The sequence below is a fragment of the Halichoerus grypus genome, chromosome 14, assembly GCF_964656455.1.
Source record: "Halichoerus grypus chromosome 14, mHalGry1.hap1.1, whole genome shotgun sequence".
Classification (NCBI taxonomy): Eukaryota; Metazoa; Chordata; class Mammalia; order Carnivora; family Phocidae; genus Halichoerus; species Halichoerus grypus.
Window position 1 is genome coordinate 47,421,972 of NC_135725.1, and position 25,558 is coordinate 47,447,529.

At 42.7% G+C, this 25,558-nt stretch overlaps 2 protein-coding genes across 2 annotated transcripts; both read left to right on the forward strand.

The window, feature by feature from the left end:
* The first annotated feature begins 4,913 nt into the window (after positions 1-4,913).
* LOC144380123 (interferon alpha-1/2-like) lies at positions 4,914-5,477 on the forward strand. The gene has a single exon (XM_078062177.1). It carries the CDS (start codon positions 4,914-4,916, stop codon positions 5,475-5,477), a length of 564 nt encoding a protein of 187 aa, XP_077918303.1.
* A 4,132-nt stretch (positions 5,478-9,609) lies between these two features.
* On the forward strand, positions 9,610-20,819 carry LOC144380146 (interferon alpha-1/2-like). The gene is made up of 2 exons (XM_078062204.1): positions 9,610-9,710; positions 20,162-20,819. Exons 1-2 carry the CDS (start codon positions 9,610-9,612, stop codon positions 20,817-20,819), a joined length of 759 nt encoding a protein of 252 aa, XP_077918330.1.
* Positions 20,820-25,558: the final 4,739 nt, after the last annotated feature.

Consider the following 25,558-nt stretch of genomic DNA (forward strand, 5'->3'; position numbering starts at 1 on the left):
CTTATTTAACTCTATATGTATTTCATTATTTATAAGATTGAAATTATTTTTTATTATATAATATTAGGTGTACCTTCACTTTGTGGTTAATAGAAATAAATGTGCTTTACATTTATTAAATTTTTTATTTTTTTGTTCATTAAATGTTTCTATAGAGAAATTGTTGTATTTGTTTCTTATATAGAGGAAACAAGTCTAATTATAACCTGATGAAAGATGCATTGTAGAACTCAGTGACACATTATCCGTGATTCACTTTAGAAATAATACCATAGACTTCCTTGAAGACAGTTTGTATGTTGTCATCAGGATAAAGGCAGACATAACAAATCAATGCCCTGTCTGTATCTTGAGGTTTGTAGAAAAACCAACCTCCAAACGATAATCATAGGGAAGTAATACCAGTTAAGTTAAAGGGTAGAATGAGAAGAAGGGAAAATATGAATTCTAGAAGTAGACGAGGAAACACACACATCAGGACATAGAATCAAAAGTGCTAGATAGCTTCCACAGTAGACTGGTAGACATCCAAGTGTGACTATTCTTTATAAATGGATCCTTGAGTCTGCCATTTACAAGCCATTCCATTCATTTAAGGCCCAGCAAGGGAAGTGGTCCCGAGGGAAAAGGACTTAAAAGTGATGCCTCAAAGGTCCAGTGGTTAAGCGAGAAAAGAGCCACACTACAAACAAAGGAGGAATGGCCCTAAGGCAGTAGGGTAAGAGCGAATATTGGTTAAGAGTGTATTTCAAAGCCAAAAAAGGCTTCAAGGAATTGCATCAAAGCAAAAGGTGAATGGAAAGTGCCCCAAGGCTGGAATTGGAGGGGGTGTGACCCAGGTGCAAGCTGGTTTGACTGAAATAATCACCAAAAACCATACTGGCCGAGGAGGAAAGGTGAGGAACAGAAGGGAAGCTAGTGAGTATAGATAGGAAATAGTTTTGAGAGATTTACCTTTTTTGGGCAAATTAAAGTTTGATGAAAAAATGAAAAAATAATTGATATGAATGATGTATTCTAATCTCTTCTAATGTATGAAAAGCAAATATAAAAAAGGAAACAAAAATTAAAGACATGCAAGTGTACAGGAACATTCTGCAAATGTAAACTACCCTGTTCTATGTAAGAGTCATGAGTAGAAAGAACAGGAGAGGATCTGGGGGCCACGGCAGCCCCTACTGGTCCCCCAGGCCACCAGAAGCCCTCAGGTGCTGTGCCCAGCCCCTCTGTGGGGCTCCAGCTCGTTCCCTGTGGCAGCCTCTCAACTCTGGGCTGTGACCTGCCTCCAGGCCCGGGTGGCTACACAGGAGGACTTGTTGCTTCTGACACAGAGGAGGAGGGTCTGTCCCTTCCCCTGACTGAGGGACATCTCTGGGACATGGTGGGTCGCCTCCAGGTCCAGGAGGCCTGGGCCATCTCTGTCCTTCACGAGATGCTCCAGCAGACCTTCACCCTCTGAGTCAAAATCAGGAGACCCATCTCTTCATATTCAAATGAAGAAATAAGGCAAGGGAAAATAAAACAAAAAAGAAAGCAGGAAAGGGACCCGGAAATGATATTCTTGACCTACAACATTAAGTCACTTGCCCACATGTTCCGTCTTTCCAAGGACGCTTCTTTCTGCTTCAGTCATAGAATGCATTGAGTTAAATTATTCAAAATTGTGGTTAAAATGTGTCTGTGAACCTGAGTATCTCTAAGGGCATCCCTCCATAGGTGAGGGCTATACTGAAGTTGTTCACGGGTTCGAGTATTACAGGATCCTTGGTTTCCTGTCCAACACTGAACCACTTGGAACTTTTTCCTGACCTCACAGCAGGAGCAACAACAACAGAAACAACCACAAAATGCAAGACAATTGAAAACAACAACTCTTCTTAGATCCATTCACAACTGAGGTCCCAGGGCCAGCCTCAGCACTGGTAACCAGAGAAAAAGGAGCATGCAGACAATCACACCTTACCAGGAGCAGGGATTGGGAGGAACACGAGCTGTAATGGAAGCATTGCTTGAGGCTCTGTGTGCTTACACTGCAGAGTTACCAACTCCAGGGCTCCCTAGTTACTGGAGCCCACAGGTTTGTGAGTTTTACCTTCAGAATCCCCACTAGGCTCTCTCTGTGAAGATCAGAGGACGATCTGCTGGCTTTTCCAGCAGAGGGAGGGGGAAAGGAATCCTTCTAAAAGAGTCTAAGTCTACGTCTTCAGAGAAGTAGAGGTCAAGGGATTGTGTCACCAGGATCTTGAAGGAGGAATGTCAAGAAGAGAGGAAAGCTGACTTCCCACTGGTATGCATATGTGAATCTGGAATCTCCAACATTACACGTCCTGGAGACATTCAAAACCAGTGTTTGTTGCATATTTGGAAATCATGGTACAGTACTGAAAATCCTTCTGTTTGAATTGAGTGTGGAATGAGAAAATGCCCTAAAGCTTCGGGAAACTTTTAACCTTTAAGGCTGAGAAAGAGAAGGGGAGCCTGCAAAGGGCACAGAGATGGGGCAGCCAGTGCAGGTGGGACACAACCAGGAAGAATGATCTCCAGAAAGTGTAGAAGAAGAGAAGTTTCAGAATTTCCCAAGATGAACCTTAGAGTGATTTATCACATGGAGTATAGGACTACCCACTGCTTCTAGCCTCTGCTTTCAATCTAGTTGTTTGATCCTGAGAAACTCACTTGAGCTCTCTGAAATTCAGTTTTCCCAAATGTAATGTGGGGTGGAAATATTCCTAGAGCTGTTGTAATAATGAAGTAGCACATTTAAATGTACCTAGTATCTTCCACTAGTGAGAGTTTAACAGACGGTGACTATTATTTTTTTCATAGACATCTCTAAGCGAAAGGTATCTTCTAGCCTTCTCTCTGTAACTGACTGTAAACTGCTGAACCTCTAAAACACCCAACTGGGAACAGGTGGCCCATGAATGGAATGTAATTATAGACACAATAATATCATATGTATCCATATACACTCTACTGACGTACACATACTCTAGACATTCTGTTACAGCACATTTCCCCTTCCTCCCTGCTTCTCCAGATCTGATCCTTTCATTCCCAAATCACAGTGTTTCCCTCTCCCCCAGGGTAGAAACCCCCAGTGAGCTCTACCCTCCTCCCTCCCTCCTCAGGAGCCTCTCCTGCCCATTTATACAGCTGCTTCCTTTTCCTTTGTGGTTTCTGTCTGGCTATTTTACTTCCTATTACAAGGCCACCAAGGAAGAGCAAATGTTGTTTGAAGTTTCTAAGTTTTTTTGAAACTCTCTTCCTTTCTCCTGGTGACTATTTCTGGACCCGAGGGAATGTCCCCGCTGCAGTGATGTAACAGTGGCTGTAGCAAAGGGGAAACAGGAGTGGAAGGGTGCTGTTCCGTGGCCCGTCACAATCTTTCCGGGGGGGGGGGGCTGCCAGTGAGTGGGCAAGGTGAGCTAGACAGTGACCAAGTCTGGAGACTGGGCTTGTCTTGTATGTAGAAGTCTGTCCCTGGTGGGAGAGTTTCCTCCGGGTCAAAAAAAGGCTCTTTCCTGGAATGAACTGACTCTGCGAGTGGAATAAGCCAATTTCCATGGCTTTTTATGAACTTATACAAAAATATATATTTTTAAAAAATGAGCAGTTATGTTCACAGCCAAATTGAGTAGAGGGTCCTGAGTTTTTTCCTATCCTCCCTGTTTCTGTAGCTCCACAACATCCCCCATCACCAGCATCCCCGCACCAGACGGAACAGGTGTTACAGTTGCTTCCAACAATGTACCAAGTAGTTCTTAGGGTTGGGATCAAGTCTTCAGTATTCCAAGGTGTGTGGTATGCCAAAGCTCAGCCTTGGAGCGGTCTCACAAAACCTTATCCTCAGTATTTATTGTCTGTCATTGGGTTTTCTTGGGTATCACACAAGAAGCATGGACATGGAATTTGTGGAAGATACATGAAATGCCTGCAAGATAGTGCTCCACTAGGAATAAGAAAATAATCTGGGATTGGAGGACTTTCTCCCCATCATTTCCTGGATCTCAATGTCTTACCCGGAGAGGTGATCTTCGCTTACTTGTGAGCTGCCATTGTCTACCTGGTGGACATTGCAGATGTTTGAGCCTTGTTGTGAATCAGACTCTCGAAATAAATATAAATAGATTATACTTTATGATTTAATTCTGCAAAAGATAATTAACACATCAGTAATTCTATCTAGTGCTAAATAGAAAAAATATTTGAGAATACCTTGATGAGTATCAAGAAGCAAGTGCATTTAAAAATTATTTTCTCATTGAGACCACTTAAATACAGTACACTAAAAGCAAATGTCCAACAAATGATTTAATTTTTCATTAGCTGTTAGCAATTTGGAGTGATTCTAAATATTTAAGCACATTGATATCATTATTATGTCCTTCTAGAAATTCTTAATTTGCATTGTGCTCCTATATTTCCATTTAAATAAGTAAAAAATTAGAAGTTGCAAATCAGTGTTAGTTATCCAGTGAAGGATCAGGAGCTTTAAAATTTAGCTTTCAGTTTGAAATTTTTAGTAATTCTTCACCCTGAAATAAATAGAGTAAAATGGACAATTTCTTTTTATCTATAAAGTAGGGCTATACATACACAACTATATAGACTGCAGATTTGTGTTAGTGAGTTTTCTTGGAAGTTTCAATTACATAAACATTCAAAACACTGTAAACGGAGGGGGCAATAAGAAAAAGAAACGGTTGAGAAACCCATGCTCCAAACCCAAGTAGAAAGTGCATAATGGAAAGCAAAAAGAGAAGTAGAAAGTAAGGGAAACGTTCAGAAATTGAAAATTCCCATGTCCCCTACTTAAGCCACACACACAAGGGAAGATGTTCAGAGAACCTAGAGCCACGGTCCCAGACTTGCCCACCGCAGCCAGGCCAGCAGCATCTGCAGGATCCCCAATGGCCCTGCCCTTTTCCTTCTTGGTGGCCCTGGTGGTGCTCAGCTGCAACTCGCTCTGCTCTCTGGGATGTGACCTGCCTCAGAACCATGGTCTGTTCGCCTGGAGGGCCTTGACGCTCCTGGGACAAATGAGGAGAATGTCTGCTAGCTCTTGTGACAAGTACACAAGTGACTTTGCCTTCCCCCAGGAGGTGCTGGAGGGCAAGCAGTTGCAGAAGGCTCAAGCCCTCTCTGTCGTCCATGTGATGAACCAGAAGATCTTCCACCTCTTCTGCACAGAGGCCTCATCTGCTGCTTGGAACGAGACCCTCCTAGAGGAATTCTGCTCCGGACTTTCTGAGCAGCTCACCGACCTGGAAGCCTGTCCCACGCAGGAGGCTGGGGTGGCAGAGACTCCCCTCATGAAGGTGGACTCCATCCTGAGGAACTACTTCCAAAGAATCTCCCACTATCTGCAAGAGAAGCAATACAGCCCTTGTGCCTGGGAGATTGTCAGAGCAGAAATCACGAGCTCCTTGTTTTCATCAACGATGTTGCAAGAAAGATTAAGGAGCAAGAAGTGAGACCCGGTTCACCATGGAAATGATTCCCTCTGACTAATTATATCACACTTTCCCTTGTTCTTCCATGTCAAAGACTCTCATTTCTGCTGTTATGGTGACATCAACAGAATCCATTTCTTAACGGTTTTCAGAAGTATTAAGCGACATGTCAACTCTACAAGCAGTCGTCGCTTACAGTTGACCATGCTCATGTCTATTTATCTATTTAAATATTTATTTATGTAAATGTCTATAAGATTTATATTTTTCATATATTATATGCAGCTGTACATGTCATTAATATAATAAAATGTACTCTTGATATTTAATTGGTTTATCTTTTTTTTTTTATTGAACTTTCACTACGGGAAGTGTTCAAAGAGTAACACCATGTCTAATTGCAGCTTGGTTGAAAAATGTAGGGCAGTGGGCCACCTAGGCGGCTTAGTTGGCTGAGCGACTGCGTTCGGCTCAGGTCATGACCCTGCAGTCCCAGGATTGAGTCCTGAGTCAGGATCCCTGCTCGGCGAGGAATCTGCTACTCCCTTTAACCCTTCCCCCCTCTCATGCTCTCTCTCTCTGTCAAGTAAATAAATAAAATCTTAAAAAAAAGAAAATGGTCAGCAGAATGCATTTACCCATCAGATTACGAACATCTGAAGCAACAACTGAGTTCCTCTAAGACAAGTTGTACGTTGCCCTTAGGCTATAGGACATGTCAAATACAGGTCCTGATGTCTACATCTTTGGTTGTTGTAGGGATAGAAATCTAAAAACAATCCTCAGACTTAGTGTTATAATGAAGAAGGGAAGGAAGTGAATTCTCTAACGTGATGCTGGAATGGAGAAAGTCAGGAAGTACACATAAAAGCTGGGGACCCCTTGACAGGTGACTGGTAGACATGGAGGCACAAATGTCCAGTGTCAGGGGAGAGGTGATCTTGCGTTTGACAAGAAATGCCATGGCTGAGCTCCATATCTAGTAGGGAATGCCAAAAACAGAGGTGTTCATGCGGGGAGACCGTGTAGTGTGAGAAACAGACATAAAGTTGATTCTGAGGCTCTCCAACCATTGAAGGGAGGGGAGAGAAGAGCCACAAGGAGACAGTGGACTCATGGCCATACAGTACATGGACAATAAGAGAGGATGCCGATGAGTATATTTCAGGACATAAATGTGCTTTGAAGACTATCAGTGGATTCCTGGAAGATGTGCATTGAAACTACCTGGCATGTCAGAAAACTAGATGCCTTTGCTGACCTCATGAGAGTCGGTTGGGTGGAATCATAAGCAGAGACCACACTGGAGCCGATGGGAGCATAAATAAGAGAAGTCAGTGTGTCTGAAGTGGAGAAGAATATAGCATGGCATCTGGGAATAATGGGGTTCGTTTTTCTGTGCATAGTTTGCCCTTTTATGCTGTATGTTTTTCCAGAGTGATTTCATGGATTTGATGTTCTGGCAAATCTTATTAATGGGTTTAATACTGTATTATTTTGAATCATGACTTAATTACTGACAATGGTTTATCCTGTCTTGGTTCTTACTACCTTGTATATCAGCGAGCTGCTCAGCTTCAAAAATTCACTACTCAAGAATAGATAACTCATTCAATCCTTCATCAAATTGTCTATTACTACTGATAAAAGAATGTTTCCTGGAATGACTGGCTTTATTAATTAGGTTCCTTAACTCCTCATTGTGACCCTGTTTACTACAGCAGCAGTATACCCCATTTCTTTTTCTCCAGTGTTTGATATGATTCACAATTGTAACAGAATATTGTGAAGATTAACAGAACTCATGCACTTAAAGGCACCCAGCATTGTATTTTCATAAAGGAACGACTTAAATATGGTACATATCCTCTTGTTTTAATTCTGACAGCTACATATGAGAATACTGTTTGTGTCTTTCTACAGAATTCTTGGGAACAGTGTGTCCTATGCTTCAGTAACTGACTTCCAAAGGGGGCAGCCTCCAAAACCGGAATTCTATCGCGAATTCTAGAGAAGGCTGACCAATTCATTCCCCATGGCAAAGAAGGGTTTTTATTTTTATTCAGTGATGAAAGGGTGGTTTGTATGAATATCTGAGAGTTGAGAATAAATATCTAGGTGGAAGTGTAGAAGAACATGCTATTTCTTTAACCTTCTAGCACCTGCCCCTGTCCTGCTCTTCCATACTCTAGGACACATTGCCCTCCTGTTTCCTTCCTCTCTAAGGCAGAAGTCCTGACAGTATCCTTGGCATTCACTCTCGTTACCTCTCAGCTGGTTCACGCAACAGCTTTCTTTTTTTTAAATTTTGTTTTATTATATATTTTAATCAGCATACATGCCATCACTTGTTTTTGATGTAGTATTCCATGATTCATTGTTTGCGGATAACACCCAGTGCTCCATTCAATACATGCCCTCTTTAATACCCATCACCAGGCTAACCCATCCCCCCACTCCCCTCCCCTTTAGAACCCTCAGTTTGTTTCTTAGAGTCCATAGTCTCTCACGGTTCATCTCCGCATCCGATTTCCCACCCTTCATTTTTCCCTTCTACTATCTTCTTCTTTTTTTTTTTAACATATAATGTATTATTTGTTTCAGAGGTACAGGTCTGTGATTCAACAGTCTTACACAATTCACAGCGCTCACCATAGCACATACCCTCCCCAATATCTATCACCCAGCCACCCCATCCCTCCCACTCTCCAACTCCAGCAACCCTCAATTTGTGTCCTGAGATTAAGAATTCCTCATATCAGTGAGGTCATATGATACATGTCTTTCTCTGATTGACTTATTTCGCTTATCATAATACCATCTAGTTCCTTCCACGTTGTTGCAAATGGCAAGATTTAGGTGTTGGTTTTTTGTTTTTTTTTTTTTGATGTCTGCATAATTGTCCATTATATATATATACCACATCTTCTTTATCCATTCATCTGTTGATGGACATCTTGGCTCTTTCCATAGTTTGGCTATTGTGGACATTGCTGCTATAAACATTAGGGTGCACCTACCCCTTCGGATCCCTACATTTGCATCTTTGGGGTAAATACCCAGTAGTGCAATTGCTGGGTCGTAAGGTAGCTCTATTTTCAACTTTTTGAGGAACCTACATAGTGTTTTCCAGAGTGGCTGTACCAGCTTGCATTCCCACCAACAGTGTAAGAGGGTTCCCCTTTCTCCGCATCCTCGCCAACGTCTGTCGTTTCCTCACACAACAGCTTTCTGTTCGGTTGTGGTCTCAGATTAAAGGTTTCCTTACAGAACAGCACATCGCAAGTAGAAAGCAAAACTGAAATGAAATCTCTAGGTTTTGCAGAAAAACCTGCAAGAGAGGTTTGTTCTGATTTCCATCCAATGTGATATAATAGTAGCTGTGGCTAAAAGGAAACAGAAAGCAGGATCAGGTTGAAGGGTGGACTAATGAAGCTCCTCCACAGGAGGACCACCCCTTGGTGGCCACGTGTGACCAGGGCGGCGACCAAGATGGAGGCCAGGCTTGGGATAGCTGCAGAAATGGGATCTCTTCCTGAGGATGTCCCTTCAAGCTACAAAAAGGCTACTTGTTGACAACCAGAGATTCTAATGCTGTCATAAATCTGTTTCCTTACTCTGTCTATGATAAAGAGTAAGTCTTGTCCTGAAAATCCCTACAGCCACCTTCAGTTTTGATCCCAGTATTATGGATTATTAAATATTGGAAAGTGTTGGAGAACCAATTGGCAGGGACAGGGGCAAGGGTGAGGGGAGTGAGCACCACCATCAACTTTCCATCCGCAGGGGCTCTGGTCAACCTGTCAGGGGATGTGGGGGAGACAGGCCTCGGGGCCAGGTGCCCACTGATGGGCTGCGAGAGATCACCGTGCAGTTTACCGGTCACAAGCAGCCAAGGCTTGGCAGCTTCAGGACAAAGGAACATACGTGGCCTCCCTCCACCCTGCCTGCCAGCTGACTCGTGCGCTGCGGAGCTGAAGGTCCCCCCGACATCCAGTCCTGCATAGAAATACACTAAATACTGGGAACCCTGCCCACACGTCTACACCCAAGAAATCCAGGAGCTCAGCCGTGCCTGTGCCTGAGGTCTCCTTTGCTCTGATTAAACTAGGTGCAGGATGCTCCTTTGGTCAAAAAACCACAGCATGGAAACATGAAAGTGTGGAAGGTCAGTAGCAACTTTGGAACCTGTGCGGAGAAGAGAAATGTGGAAATGTCCACTGGATCAGTGACTTGTCCTCAGGAGGTGGAACAGTAGGAATGGGCAGCATCGAGTCAACTGTCTCTCCATATCCTTCCCGAGACTGAGATGATTCAAGTGGACTCTGCGAGCACAGCATTCTCCTACGCAGACGTGGCCCACAGCAGTGTCCACAGCACAGGGACAGCAGCCTGCAGGGTATTGCAAGGAGGAGGGTTACTCCAGTACCAGCTGCAAGTTCTCTTTCATTGGCAGAAAAGTCTCCTGCCTTATGAGTATTTAAAAGGGAGTCTGTCAACTTTTCTGAGAACTTCAAGTCCATCAGTTCAGTTGACTCACACCACACCCCCTGTTGCCATCCAGAACCACAGCACTTTACATTTGAAGTGGAATCTGGACTCCTTGATCCCTCACCCTCCCCTCCTGACTGATTTCATGCCATGGCCTCTCCTGGTTCTTAAATCCTCTCTCCATTTCTATCCTGCACCCCTTTCAACTGGTGCTTCCGGACAAGCCAGTATCTCACAACTGCTCATGTTCGATCTTGGATCTTTGGTAGCTTCAGAATAATTCATACCTCCACGTTTCTATTTCTCTCCAAACAGTTGTATAAATAAGTGGAATCGAAATGGGGATATTGAGAGGATTCAGTTAATGATTTCAAGGATCTCCGAGGAGTTAGCCTGAATTCAGCTTTGTGTGTTATCATCATGAAACATCATCATCATTATTCTTATCCTGATGAAGAGCAGAATCTTTTAGGATCATCCAGTTCCCTCTGTCTTAATATTGGATTTCTCAAGGCAATCTTTTCCTGGCCTGAGTGGATTTATCAACTAGGTAGAGCGCTCAGGCAGGGCGAGTATCCCCTCTCCTTCCTCAGAGGGTGAGCAGCTGGGGTTCTGGTAACATTGTCTTGTGAGCTGTTTGGTGTGACTCCTCTCATCTTTCTTCAGAGCTGAGCATATGTGGATTGAATGAAAGAAAAATCAGGTGGCTGGTCTTGCAAAGCTGAGGGCTGCTTGGGACCCCGGAGGTGGTCTTGTGTGATCCTCTGGCCGAGTCAGCCATGTCCTGACTTGGGGTAATTCAGTACAGCCTTCATTCCCCCCTCTGCCAGAGCTGCTGGTGCCCAGTGTTGCTGCATTGAATTTTGCTGACGTACACTCTGTCATTTTTCTCAGCAGAGACCAGTCTTTCACATTCTGACACTCAGATATAACATTTGTCTTCCCCCCCCACCCGCCCCATACACCACTGTCATGTTTTGCTTTCTAGGAAAGTTGAAATGAGAAACAGAAAACTGATGTCTTCAAAATGGTAGAGAAAACCGGTGCAGCCCCTTGACCTTTCTTTTACTTCCCTTTGTACGATCCTCACGATGATGTAGAACAAGATGTGGGAGCAGCAAGTCGGAGTGTGTCCAGTAACGTACTGTGGGAAATGAAGTTATTCCAATTCTTTTTGTTGTTGTTATTTAAACTGAAAATGCAATATCATGAATAAGGAAAGGCAAGAAGGCTGTTTCTCCCTGACATCATAGCCTGGACCTCCCCCCCCTGCATTCTGAGCACCAGACAGATGACCAGACTAAGATGGCCAATAGAAACACGCAGACTGAATGAACTACTGAAAGTCATTACTTTCTGTGCTGGATGTTTCTCCTGAGAGACACAATCAGTGAATCCCCCGTGCCCAGTCCAGAAAGTTTGAGGCAAAGAAGTGTACCGTAGTTTAGGTAAAATTAGCACACTAGGGGAGCCTGAGTGGCTCAGTCCATTGAGGATCTGATTCTTACTCTCCCCTCAGGTCTTGATCTCACACTGTGAGTTCAGGCCCCATGTTGCGCTCTACCCTGTGTGTGGAGCCTACTTAAAAAAAATTTCAAAATTGAAAAGTAAGGACTGTGGTGGCAAAATTAATGTTTTCCCTTCTCAAGGTAAAATGAATACAGTAGGCTCTTTCCTCTACTTGGAGAAAACAAACGTTCACCCTCAGTATCTGAGGGCTGTTGACACTTTTGATAGCTGGTCAGGAGAGGAGGAGGTCAGCACTGAGTGCTAGGGTCCCCAGCACAACACTCCAGGGGCAAGGGCAAGGATCTAGGGCCAGTCATTGCTTTGCTGACAAGGAAACCAGCCCCTGCACAGTAGGGGCATCTAAAGCCCTCAGGACATGCTGAGCCTGCCCTCAGGGAGTGAGTCCAGGAGAGCTTGGGTGGAAGACAGTCACTCCAGAGGAAAAATGTTAGTAGAGGTGATAACTACCTTGTCAGGGAGGTGTGGCTGGGAAAATCCATTTATCAGGAATTAGAACCTTCACACCTCCACATCCAGACAAGAACCAGGCTTCCTGCTGGGGACACTGGCACAGTCTTGAAGCGGTCTAACAAAACCTTAGTATTTATTGTCTCTAATTGGGTTGTCTTCGGTATGACACAAGAAACAATGACATAGAATTCTTGGAAGATACCCAAACGGTCTGCAAGATGAGGACGACAAACCTAGGAATAAGAGGAATAATTTAGGATTGGAGGATTTTCTCTCCATCATTTCCTACATCTCAAAGTCTGACCTGGAGAGGGGATCTGTGCTTGCTTGTGAGCTGCCATCCGATGTCTTGTGGATATTGGTTGTCTGAGCCTTGATGTGATGCAGGCTTTGCAATAAAATACAAAGAGATGATGTTTTATGATTTAGTTGTACAACACTCATTCAGCACATCAGTACTTACCTAGTGCTAAACAGAAAACAAATTTTGACAATGTCTTCAAGAGTATGTAGCAGCAGGTGAAGGTAAAAATGATTTTGTCATATGAGGCAACATTAAAGTTCAGTACACAAAAAACAGATGTTAATAATAATTTAAGTTTTCACTTGCTTTTAGCCATTTGGAATGGTTTTACCTTTTAAGTACAGCAAAATCGTTATGTCTTTTTAGAAATTGTTAATTTGCATATGTACGTTATATATTACAATTTATCTATGTAAGTAAATTACAAGTCACTGAGCACATTTACTGTTATACTTATGCATCAATAGCTTTAAAATTTAACTTTTAGCTTAAAATTTTTAAGCATTCTTAACCCTGAAGTGGAGAAACTTTACAGTTTCTTTTTTACCTATAAAGCACGGATATAAATACAATATGTAACTATATATACTGTGTATCCATGCTATTAAGTTTTCTTGGAAGGTTCAATTAAAAAACATTGGGGGGGGCGGAGCAAGATGGCGGAGGAGTAGGAGACCTGGATTTCGTCTCCTCTCAGGAATTCAGCTGGATAGGGATCAAACCATTCTGAACACCTACAAACGCAACAGGAGATCGAAGAAAAGAATAGCAACAACTCTCTGAACAGAAAAGCGACCACTTTCTGGAAGGTAGGACGTGCGGAGAAGTGAATCCGAGGCGTTATTCAGGAGGATAGATGGCGGGGGAGGGGCCTCCGTAGGCCGCTTCTGGCAAGTGATAGAGCCACGGAGCACAAAATCGGAACTTTTAGAAGTCTGCTCCGCTGAGGGACGTCACTCTGGTGGCGAAGTGGGGGGTGGAACCCTCGCGGGACAGTGTGGTCTCAGGACCCTCGGGGTCACAGAAAGCCCGGGGGTGCCTGAGTGCGGCAGAGCTCCCAGGTATCGGAGCAGGGAAGCCGGCTGCAGAGACGGAGCCCAGGTGCGGGCTCTCAGCTGGGGGTTCCTATAAACCGTGATCCTCGGCACAGTCGGGCCACTGCTCCTCCAGCAGGGACCCAACAAGCGGCAGATCCGGGGAGACTCACCTTCTTCCCCCGGGAGGAGAGGTGCGGGAGCACACCGCGGGGATCTGCTGGGTTTGGAGACTCCACCCGGGGTCGGGTGCCGGATAGAAAGGCACGGTCACAGGCCGGGTGAGCGCGGAGTGTGGCTGGAGACCGGGGAGACGGGAGTGACTGACTGCTTTTCTCTGGGGGCTCGCTGAGGAGCGGGGCCCCGAGTTCTCGGCTCCTCCGGGGCGGAGACTGGGAGGCTGCCATTTTCACTCTCCGCCTCCAAAGCCGAACGGAAAGCTTGCAGGGAACAAAAGCTCCCGAGAGCAAACCCGAGCAGATTACTTAGCCCGGACCGGCAAGGGCAGGGCAATTCTGCCTCCGGGAAAGACATTTGGGAACCACGGCAACAGGCCCCTCCCCCAGAAGATCAGCGAGAACAGCCAGCCAAGACCAGGTTTACCGATCAGTGAGAACGGCAGAACTCCAGCGCTAGGGGAATACTGCACATAGAATCCATGGCTTTTTTTACCATGATTCTTTAGTCTTTCAAAGTTAATTATTTTTTTTAACTGTCTTTTTTTCTTTTTTCTTTTTTTCTTTTTTTTTGAATTTTTCTTTTTCCCTTTTTCAACCAACATCTTATCAATCCCTTTTTAAAAAAAAAAACATTTTTATTTTTCATTTTTAAAGTCATATCTATCCCTTTATAGTAGTTACCTGTATTTTTGGCATATATATATAAGTTGTTCTCTCTTTAAAATTTTGAGATAGTCTCTTCTAACAGATCAAAATATACTCTAAATCTCTAGTGTATGGTTTTTTTCTACTCCCCTGCCTGATCACACTCTCTCCCTTTTTTCTTTCTTTTTTTTTTTAAATCCTCTTCTTTCTTTTTTCAAACAACTTATCAAATCCTTTTTTAAAATTTTTTATAATTTCCATCTTTACAGTCATATTCCATCCCTTCATCATATCAACCCTTATTTCTGTACATATATAAGTTTTTCTTTCTTTAAAATTTTGGGAGGGACTTTCTTTTAACAGACCAAAATACACCCAAAATCTAGTGTGTGGCACTGATCTATAAACCAGCCTGATCATATTTGATCACATTCTGTTTTTGTTTTGTTTTGTTTTGTTCTGCTTTTGTTTGTTTTTATCTTTATCTTTATCTTTATCTTTTTTCTTTTTTTCTTTCTTTTTCTTTTTTCTCTCTCTCCCTTTCTTTTCCCACTGCTTCAGGTCTTTTCTGATTTGTTTAGAGTATATTTTCTGGGGACGTTGTTACCCTGCTAGCATTTTGTTCTTTCATTAATCTATTCTCCTCTGCACAAAATGACAAGACGGAAAAAAACACCTCAACAAAAAGAACAAGAGGTAGTACCGACTGCCAGGGACCTACTCAATACGGACATTCGTACGATGTCAGATCTAGAGTTCAGAATCATCACTTTAAAGATACTAGCTGGGCTTGAAAAAAGCATGGAAGTTATTAGAGACACCCTTTCTGGAGAAGTAAAAGAACTAAAATCGAACCAAGTAGAAATCAAAAAGGCTCTTAATGAGGTGCAATCAAATATGGGGGCGCTAACTGCTAGGATAAATGAGGCAGAAGAAAGAATCAGTGAGATAGAAGACCAAATGATGGAAAATAAAGAAGCTGAGAAAAAGAGAGATAAACAACTACTGGATCACGAGGGCAGAATTCGAGAGATAAACGATACCATAAGACGAAACAACATTAGAATAATTGGGATCCCAGAAGAAGAAGAAAGAGAGAGAGGGGCAGAAGGTATAATGGAGCAAATTATAGCAGAGAACTTCCCTAATTTGGGGAAGGAAACAGGCATCAAAATCCAGGAAGCACAGAGAACCCCTCTCAAAATCAATAAAAATAGGTCAACACCCCGACATCTAATAGTAAAACTTACGAGTCTCAGAGACAAAGAGAAAATCCTGAAAGCAGCTCGGGAGAAGAGATATGTAACCTACAATGGTAGAAACATTAGATTGGCAACAGACGTATCCACAGAGACCTGGCAGGCCAGAAAGGACTGGCAGGACATATTCAGAGCACTAAATGAGAAAAATATGCAGCCAAGAATACTATATCCAGCTAGGCTGTCATTGAAAATTGAAGGAGAGATAAAAACCTTCCAGGACAAACAAAAACTAAAGGAATTTGCAAACACGAAACCAGCCCTACAAGAAATATTGAAAGGGGTCCTCTAAGCAAAGAGAGAGCCTAAAAGCAACATAGACCAGAAAGGAACACAAACAATATACAGTAACAGTCACTTTACAGGCAATACAATGGCACTAAATTCCTATCTTTCAATAGTTACCCTGAATGTAAATGGGCTAAATGCCCCAATCAAAAGACACAGGCTATCAGATTGGATTAAAAAACAAGACCCATCGATATGCTGTCTGCAAGAGACTCATTTTAGAACCAAAGACACCCCCAGATGTAAAGTGAGGGGATGGAAAACCATTTACCATGCTAATGGACACCAAAAGAAAGCTGGGGTGGCAATCCTTATATCAGACAAATTAGATTTTAAACCAAAGACTGTAATAAGAGATGAGGAAGGACACTATATCATACTTAAAGGGTCTATCCAACAAGAAGATCTAACAATTGTAGATATCTATGCCCCTAACACGGGAGCAGCCAATTATATAAGGCAATTAATAACAAAAGCAAAGAAACACATTGACAACAATACAATAATAGTGGGGGACTTTAACACCCCCCTCACTGAAATGGACAGATCGTCTAAGCAAAAGATCAACAAGGAAATAAAGACTTTAAATGACACACTGGACCAAATGGACTTCACAGACATATTCAGAACATTCCATCCCAAAGCAACGGAATACACATTCTTCTCTAGTGCCCATGGAACATTCTCCAGAATAGATCACATCCTAGGTCATAAATCAGGTCTCAACCGGTACCAGAAGATTGGGATCATCCCCTGCATATTTTCAGACCACAATGCTTTGAAACTAGAACTCAATCACAAGAGGAAAGTCGGAAAGAACTCAAATACATGGAGGCTAAAGAGCATCCTACTGAAGAATGAATGGGTCAACCAGGAAATTAAAGAAGAATTAAAAAACTTCATGGAAACCAATGAAAATGAAAACACAACTATTCAAAATCTTTGGGATACAGCAAAGGCAGTCCTAAGAGGAAAGTATATAGCAATACAAGCCTTTCTCAAGAAACAAGAAAGGTCTCAAGTACACAACCTAACCCTACACCTGAAGGAGCTGGAGAAAGAACAGCAAATAAAGCCTAAACCCAGCAGGAGAAGAGAAATAATAAAGATCAGAGCAGAAATCAATGAAATAGAAACCAAAAGAACAGTAGAACAGATCAACGAAACTAGGAGCTGGTTCTTTGAAAGAATTAACAAGATTGATAAGCCCCTGGCCAGACTTATCAAAAAGAAAAGAGAAATGACCCAAATCAACAAAATCATGAATGAAAGAGGAGAAATCACAACCAACACCAAAGAAATACAAACAATTATAAGAACATATTATGAGCAACTCTATGCCAGCAAATTAGATAACCTGGAAGTAATGGATGCATTCCTAGAGATGTATCAACTACCAAAACTGAACCAGGAAGAAATAGAAAACCTGAACAGACCTATAACCACTAAGGAAATAGAAGCAGTCATCAAAAATCTCCCAAAACACAAAAGCCCAGGGCCAGATGGCTTCCCAGGGGAATTCTACCAAACATTTCAAGAAGAATTAATACCTATCCTTCTGAAAGTGTTCCAAAAAATAGAAATGGAAGGAAAACTTCCAAACTCATTTTATGAGGCCAGCATTACCTTGATCCCAAAACCAGACAAACACCCCATCAAAAAGGAGAATTACAGACCAATATCCCTGATGAACATGGATGCAAAAATTCTCACCAAAATACTAGCCAATAGGATCCAACAGTACATTAAAAGGATTATTCACCACGACCAAGTCGGATTTATCCCTGGGCGGCAAGGTTGGTTCAACATCCGCAAATCAATCAACGTGATACAATACATTAACAAAAGAAAGAACAAGAATCATATGATCCTCTCAATAGATGCAGAAAAAGCATTTGACAAAGTACAGCATCCTTTCTTGATCAAAACTCTTCAGAGTATAGGGATAGAGGGTACATACCTCAATATCATAAAAGCCATCTATGAAAAACCTACAGCGAATATCATTCTCAATGGGGAAAAACTGAGAGCTTTCCCCCTAAGATCAGGAACGCGGCAGGGATGTCCACTATCACCACTGCTATTCAACATAGTATTGGAAGTCCTAGCCACAGCAATCAGACAACAAAAAGAAATCAAAGGCATCCAAATTGGCAAAGGAGAAGTCAAACTCTCACTCCTTGCAGATGATATGATACTTTATGTGGAAAATCCCAAAGACTCCACCCCAAAACTGCTAGAACTCATACAGGAATTCAGTAAAGTGGCAGGATATAAAATCAATGCACAGAAATCAGTGGCATTCCTATACACCAACAACAAGTCAGAAGAAAGAGAAATTAAGGAGTCGATCCCAATTACAATTGCACCCAAAACCATAAGATACCTAGGAATAAATCTAACCAAAGAGGCAAAGGATCTGTACTCAGAAAACTATAAAATACTCATGAAAGAAATTGAGGAAGACACAAAGAAATGGAAAAACGTTCCATGCTCATGGATTGGAAGAACAAATATTGTGAAGATGTCAATCCTACCTAGAGCAATCTACACATTCAATGCAATCCCCATCAAAATACCATCCACTTTCTTCAAAGAAATGGAACAAATAATCCTAAAATTTGTATGGAACCAGAAAAGACCCCGCATAGCCAGAGGAATGTTGAAAAAGAAAAGCAAAGCTGGCGGCATCACAATTCCGGACTTCCAGCTCTACTACAAAGCTGTCATCATCAAGACAGTATGGTACTGGCACAAAAACAGACACATAGATCAATGGAACAGAATAGAGAGCCCAGAAATGGACCCTCAACTATATGGTCAACTGATCTTTGACAAAGCAGGAAAGAATGTCCAATGGAAAAAAGACAGTCTCTTCAACAAATGGTGTTGGGAAAATTGGACAGCCACATGCAGAAGAATGAAACTGGACCATTTCCTTACACCACACACAAAAATAGACTCCAAATGGTTGAAAGACCTCAATGTGAGACAGGAGTCCATCAAAATCCTAAAGGAGAACACAGGCAGCAACCTCTTCGACTTCAGCCGCAGCAACTTCTTCCTAGAAACATCGCCAAAGGCAAGGGAAGCAAGGGCAAAAATGAACTATTGGGACTTCATCAAGATAAAAAGCTTTTGCAAAGCAAAGGAAACAGTCAACAAAACCAAAAGACAACCGACAGAATGGGAGAAGATATTTGCAAATGACATATCAGATAAAGGGCTAGTATCCAAAATCTATAAAGAACTCATCAAACTCAACACCCAAAGAACAAAGAATCCAATCAAGAAATGGGCAGAAGACATGAACAGACATTTTTCTAAAGAAGACTTCCAAACGGCCAACAGACACATGAAAAAGTGTTCAATATCGCTCGGCATCAGGGAAATCCAAATCAAAACCTCAATGAGATACCACCTCACACCAGTCAGAATGGCTAAAATTAACAAGTCAGGAAATGACAGATGTTGGCGTGGATGCGGAGAAAGGGGAACCCTCCTACACTGTTGGTGGGAATGCAAGCTGGTGCAGCCACTCTGGAAAACAGTATGGAGGTTCCTCAAAAAGTTGAAAATAGAGCTACCATATGATCCAGCAATTGCACTCGTGGGTATTTACCCCAAAGATGCAAAAGTAGGGACCCGAAAGGGTACGTGCACCCCGATGTTTATAGCAGCAATGTCCACAATAGCCAAACTGTGGAAAGAGCCAAGATGTCCATCAACAGATGAATGGATAAAGAAGAAGTGGTATATATATACAATGGAATATTATGCAGCCATCAAAAGGAATGAGATCTTGCCATTTGCAATGACGTGGATGGAACTTGAGGGTATTATGCTGAGCGAAATAAGTCAAACACAGAAAGACATGTATCATATGACCTCACTGATATGAGGAATTCTTAATCTCAGGAAACAAACTGAGGGTTGCTGGAGTGGTGGGGGGTGGGAGGGATGGGGTGACTGGGTGATGGACACTGGGGAGGGTATGTGCTCTGGTAAGCGCTGTGAATTGTGCAAGACTGTTGAATCTCAGATCTGTACCTCTGAAACAAATAATGCAATATATGTTAAGAAAGAAAAAAAGAAGAAGAAAAATGTAGCAGGAGGGGAAGAATGAAGGGGGGGAAATCGGAGGGGGAGAAGAACCATGAGAGACGATGGACTCTGAAAAACAAACTGAGGGTTCTAGAGGGGAGGGGGGTGGGAGGATGGGTTAGCCTGGTGATGGGTATTGAGGAGGGCACGTTCTGCATGGAGCACTGGGTGTTATGCACAAACAATGAATCATGGAACACTATATCTAAAACTAATGATGTAATGTATGGGGATTAACATAACAATAAAAAAAAATCGGAAAAGAGTCTGGAGGCAGGGGATAATACTGGAAAAAACAACAAATGGTTGAGAAAACCATGCTCTGAACCCAAGGAGAAATTGCAGAAAGGAAAGCAGAAAGAGAAGTAGAAAGTAAGGGCAATGTTTCAGAAATTGAAAACTCCTATGTCCCCGACTTAAGCCACACACACAAGGGAAGATGTTCAGAGGACCCAGGGCCACGGTTCCCAGACTTGCCCACCCCAGCCAGGCCAGCAGCATCTGCAGATTCCCCAAAGGCCCTGCCCTTTTCCTTCTTGGTGGCCCTGGTGGTGCTCAGTTGCAACTCGCTCTGCTCTCTGGGATGTGACCTGCCGCAGAACCATGGCCTGTTTGCCTGGAGGGCCTTGATGCTCCTGGGACAAATGAGGAGAATGTCTGCTAGCTCTTGTGACAAGTACACAAGTGCCTTTGCCTTCCCCAAGGAGGTGCTTGATGGCAAGCAGTTGCAGAAGGCTCAAGCCCTCTCTGTCGTCCATGTGATGAACCAGAAGATCTTCCACCTCTTCTGCACAGAGGCCTCATCTGCTGCTTGGAACGAGACCCTCCTAGAGGAGTTCTGCTCGGGACTTTCTCAGCAGCTGACTGACCTGGAAGCCTGTCCCATGCAGGAGGCGGGGCTGGGAGAGCCTCCCCTCATGAATGTGGACTCCATCCTGAGGAACTACTTCCAAAGAATCTCCCTCTATCTGCAAGAGAAGCAATACAGCCCTTGTGCCTGGGAGATTGTCAGAGCGGAAATCATGAAACCCTTGTATTCATCAACAACCTTGCAAAAAAGATTAAGGAGCAAGAAGTGAGACCCGGTTCAACGTGGAAATGATTCCCTCTGACTACTAATATCACACTTTCCTTTGTTCTGCCATGTCAAAGACTCTCATTTCTGCTATTATGGTGAAATGAACAACATCAATTTGTCACATGTTCTCAGGAGTATTAAGCAACATCAAGTCAACTCTACAAACACCGTCGCTTTCAGATGACCATGCTGATATACTTATTTAACTATATATGTATTTCATTATTTATAAGATTTAAATTATTTTTTATTATATAATATTAGGTGTACCTTCACTTTGTGGTTAATAGAAATAAATGTGCTTTACATTTATTAAATTTTTTATTTTTTTGTTCATTAAATGTTTCTATAGAAAAATTGTTGTATTTGTTTCTTATATAGAGTAAACAAGTCTAATTATAACCTGATGAAAGATGCATTGTAGAACTCAGTGACACATTATCCGTGATTCACATTAGAAATAATACCATAGACTTCCTTGAAGACAGTTTGTATGTTGTCATCAGGATAAAGGCGGACATAACAAATCAATGCCCTGTCTGTATCTTGAGGTTTGTAGAAAAACCAACCTCCAAACGATAATCATAGGGAAGTAATACCAGTTAAGTTAAAGGGTAGAATGAGAAGAAGGGAAAATATGAATTCTAGAAGTAGACGAGGAAACACACACGTCAGGACATAGAATCAAAAGTGCTAGATAGCTTCCACAGTAGACTGGTAGACATCCAAGTGTGACTATTCTTTATAAATGGATCCTTGAGTCTGCCATTTGCAAGCCATTCCATTCATTTAAGGCCCAGCAAGGGAAGTGGTCCCGAGGGAAAAGGACTTAAAAGTGATGCCTCAAAGGTCCAGTGGTTAAGCGAGAAAAGAGCCACACTACAAACAAAGGAGGAATGGCCCTAAGGCAGTAGGGTAAGAGCGAATATTGGTTAAGAGTGTATTTCAAAGCCAAAAAAGGCTTCAAGGAATTGCATCAAAGCAAAAGGTGAATGGAAAGTGCCCCAAGGGTGGAAGTGGAGGGGGTGTGACCCAGGTGCAAGCTGGTTTGACTGAAATAATCACCAAAAACCATACTGGCCGAGGAGGAAAGGTGAGGAACAGAAGGGAAGCTAGTGAGTATAGATAGGAAATAGTTTTGAGAGATTTACCTTTTTTGGGCAAATTAAAGTTTGATGAAAAAATGAAAAAATAATTGGTATGAATGATGTATTCTAATCTCTTCTAATGTATGAAAAGCAAATATAAAAAAGGAAACAAAAATTAAAGACATGCAAGTGTACAGGAACATTCTGCAAATGTAAACTACCCTGTTCTATGTAAGAGTCATGAGTAGAAAGAACAGGAGAGGATCTGGGGGCCACGGCAGCCCCTACTGGTCCCCCAGGCCACCAGAAGCCCTCAGGTGCTGTGCCCAGCCCCTCTGTGGGGCTCCAGCTCGTTCCCTGTGGCAGCCTCTCAACTCTGGGCTGTGACCTGCCTCCAGGCCCGGGTGGCTACACAGGAGGACTTGTTGCTTCTGACACAGAGGAGGAGGGTCTGTCCCTTCCCCTGACTGAGGGACATCTCTGGGACATGGTGGGTCGCCTCCAGGTCCAGGAGGCCTGGGCCATCTCTGTCCTTCACGAGATGCTCCAGCAGACCTTCACCCTCTGAGTCAAAATCAGGAGACCCATCTCTTCATATTCAAATGAAGAAATAAGGCAAGGGAAAATAAAACAAAAAAGAAAGCAGGAAAGGGACCCGGAAATGATATTCTTGACCTACAACATTAAGTCACTTGCCCACGTGTTCCGTCTTTCCAAGGACGCTTCTTTCTGCTTCAGTCATAGAATGCATTGAGTTAAATTATTCAAAATTTTGGTTAAAATGTGTCTGTGAACCTGAGTATCTCTAAGGGCATCCCTCCATAGGTGAGGGCTATACTGAAGTTGTTCACGGGTTCGTGTATTACAGGATCCTTGGTTTCCTGTCCAACACTGAACCACTTGGAACTTTTTCCTGACCTCACAGCAGGAGCAACAACAACAGAAACAACCACAAAATGCAAGACAATTGAAAACAACAACTCTTCTTAGATCCATTCACAACTGAGGTCCCAGGGCCAGCCTCAGCACTGGTAACTAGAGAAATAGGAGCATGCAGACAATCACACCTTACCAGGACCAGGGATTGGGAGGAACACGAGCTGTAATGGAAGCATTGCTTGAGGCTCTGTGTGCTTACACTGCAGAGTTACCAACTCCAGGGCTCCCTAGTTACTGGAGCCCACAGGTTTGTGAGTTTTACCTTCAGAATCCCCACTAGGCTCTCTCTGTGAAGATCAGAGGAAGATCTGCTGGCTTTTCCAGCAGAGGGAGGGGGAAAGGAATCCTTCTAAAAGAGTCTGAGTCTACGTCTTCAGAGAAGTAGAGGTCAAGGGATTCTGTCACCAGGATTTTGAAGGAGGGATGTCAAGAAGAGAGGAAAGCTGACTTCCCACTGGTAGATGCATATGTGAATCTGGAATCTCCAACATTACACGTCCTGGAGACATTCAAAACCAGTGTTTGTTGCATATTTGGAAATCATGGTACAGTACTGAAAATCCTTCTGTTTGAATTGAGTGTGGAATGAGAAAATGCCCTAAAGCTTCGGGAAACTTTTAACCTTTAAGGCTGAGAAAGAGAAGGGGAGCCTGCAAAGGGCACAGAGATGGGGCAGCCAGTGCAGGTGGGACACAACCAGGAAGAATGATCTCCAGAGAGTGTGGAAGAAGAGAAGTTTCAGAATTTCCCAAGATGAACCTTAGAGTGATTTATCACATGGAGTATAGGACTACCCACTGCTTCTAGCTTCTGCTTTCAATCTAGTTGTTTGATCCTGAGAAACTCACTTGAACTCTCTGAAATTCAGTTTTCCCAAATGTAAAGTGGGGTGGAAATATTCCTAGAGCTGTTGTAATAATGAAGTAGCACATTTAAATGTACCTAGTATCTTCCACTAGTGAGAGTTTAACAGACGGTGACTATTATTTTTTTCATAGACATCTCTAAGCGAAAGGTATCTTCTAGCCTTCTCTCTGTAACTGACTGTAAACTGCTGAACCTCTAAAACACCCAACTGGGAACAGGTGGCCCATGAATGGAATGTAATTATAGACACAATAATATCATATGTATCCATATACACTCTACTGACGTACACATACTCTAGACATTCTGTTACAGCACATTTCCCCTTCCTCCCTGCTTCTCCAGATCTGATCCTTTCATTCCCAAATCACAGTGTTTCCCTCTCCCCCAGGGTAGAAACCCTGAGTGAGCTCTACCCTCCTCCCTCCCTCCTCAGGAGCCTCTCCTGCCCATTTATACAGCTGCTTCCTTTTCCTTTGTGGTTTCTGTCTGGCTATTTTACTTCCTATTACAAGGCCACCTACAAAGGGCAAATGTTGTTTGAAGTTTCTAAGTTTTTTTGAAACTCTCTTCCTCTCTCCTGGTGACTATTTCTGGACCCAAGGGAATGTCCCCGCTGCAGTGATGTAACAGTGGCTGTAGCAAAGGGGAAACAGGAGTGGAAGGGTGCTGTTCCGTGGCCCGTCACAATCTTTCGGGGGGGGGGGGCTGCCAGCGAGTGGGCAAGGTGAGCTAGACAGTGACCAAGTCTGGAGACTGGGCTTGTCTTGTATGTAGAAGTCTGTCCCTGGTGGGAGAGTTTCCTCCGGGCCAAAAAAAGGCTCTTTCCTGGAATGAACTGACTCTGCGAGTGGAATAAGCCAATTTCCATGGCTTTTTATGAACTTATACAAAAATATATATTTTTAAAAAACGAGCAGTTATGTTCACAGCCAAAGTGAGTAGAGGGTCCTGAGTTTTTTCCTATCCTCCCTGTTTCTGTAGCTGCACAGTCTCCCCCATCACCAGCATCCCCACACCAGAGGGAACAGGTGTTACAGTTGCTTCCAACAATGTACCAAGTAGTTCTTAGGGTTGGGATCAAGTCTTCAGTATTCCAAGGTGTGTGGTATGCCAAAGCTCAGCCTTGGAGCGGTCTCACAAAACCTTATCCTCAGTATTTATTGTCTGTCATTGGGTTTTCTTGGGTATCACACAAGAAGCATGGACATGGAATTTGTGGAAGATACATGAAATGCCTGCAAGATAGTGCTCCACTAGGAATAAGAAAATAATCTGGGATTGGAGGACTTTCTCCCCATCATTTCCTGGATCTCAATGTCTTACCCGGAGAGGTGATCTTCGCTTACTTGTGAGCTGCCATTGTCTACCTGGTGGACATTGCAGATGTTTGAGCCTTGTTGTGAATCAGACTCTCGAAATAAATATAAATAGATTATACTTTATGATTTAATTCTGCAAAAGACAATTAACACATCAGTAATTCTATCTCGTGCTAAATAGAAAAAATATTTGAGAATACCTTGATGAGTATCAAGAAGCAAGTGCATTTAAAAATTATTTTCTCATTGAGACCACTTAAATACAGTACACTAAAAGCAAATGTCCAACAAATGATTTAATTTTTCATTAGCTGTTAGCAATTTGGAGTGATTCTAAATATTTAAGCACATTGATATCATTATCATGTCTTTCTAGAAATTCTTAATTTGCATTGTGCTCCTATATTTCCATTTAAATAAGTAAAAAATTAGAAGTTGCAAATCAGTGTTAGTTATCTAGTGAAGGATCAGGAGCTTTAAAATTTAGCTTTCAGTTTGAAATTTTTAGTAATTCTTCACCCTGA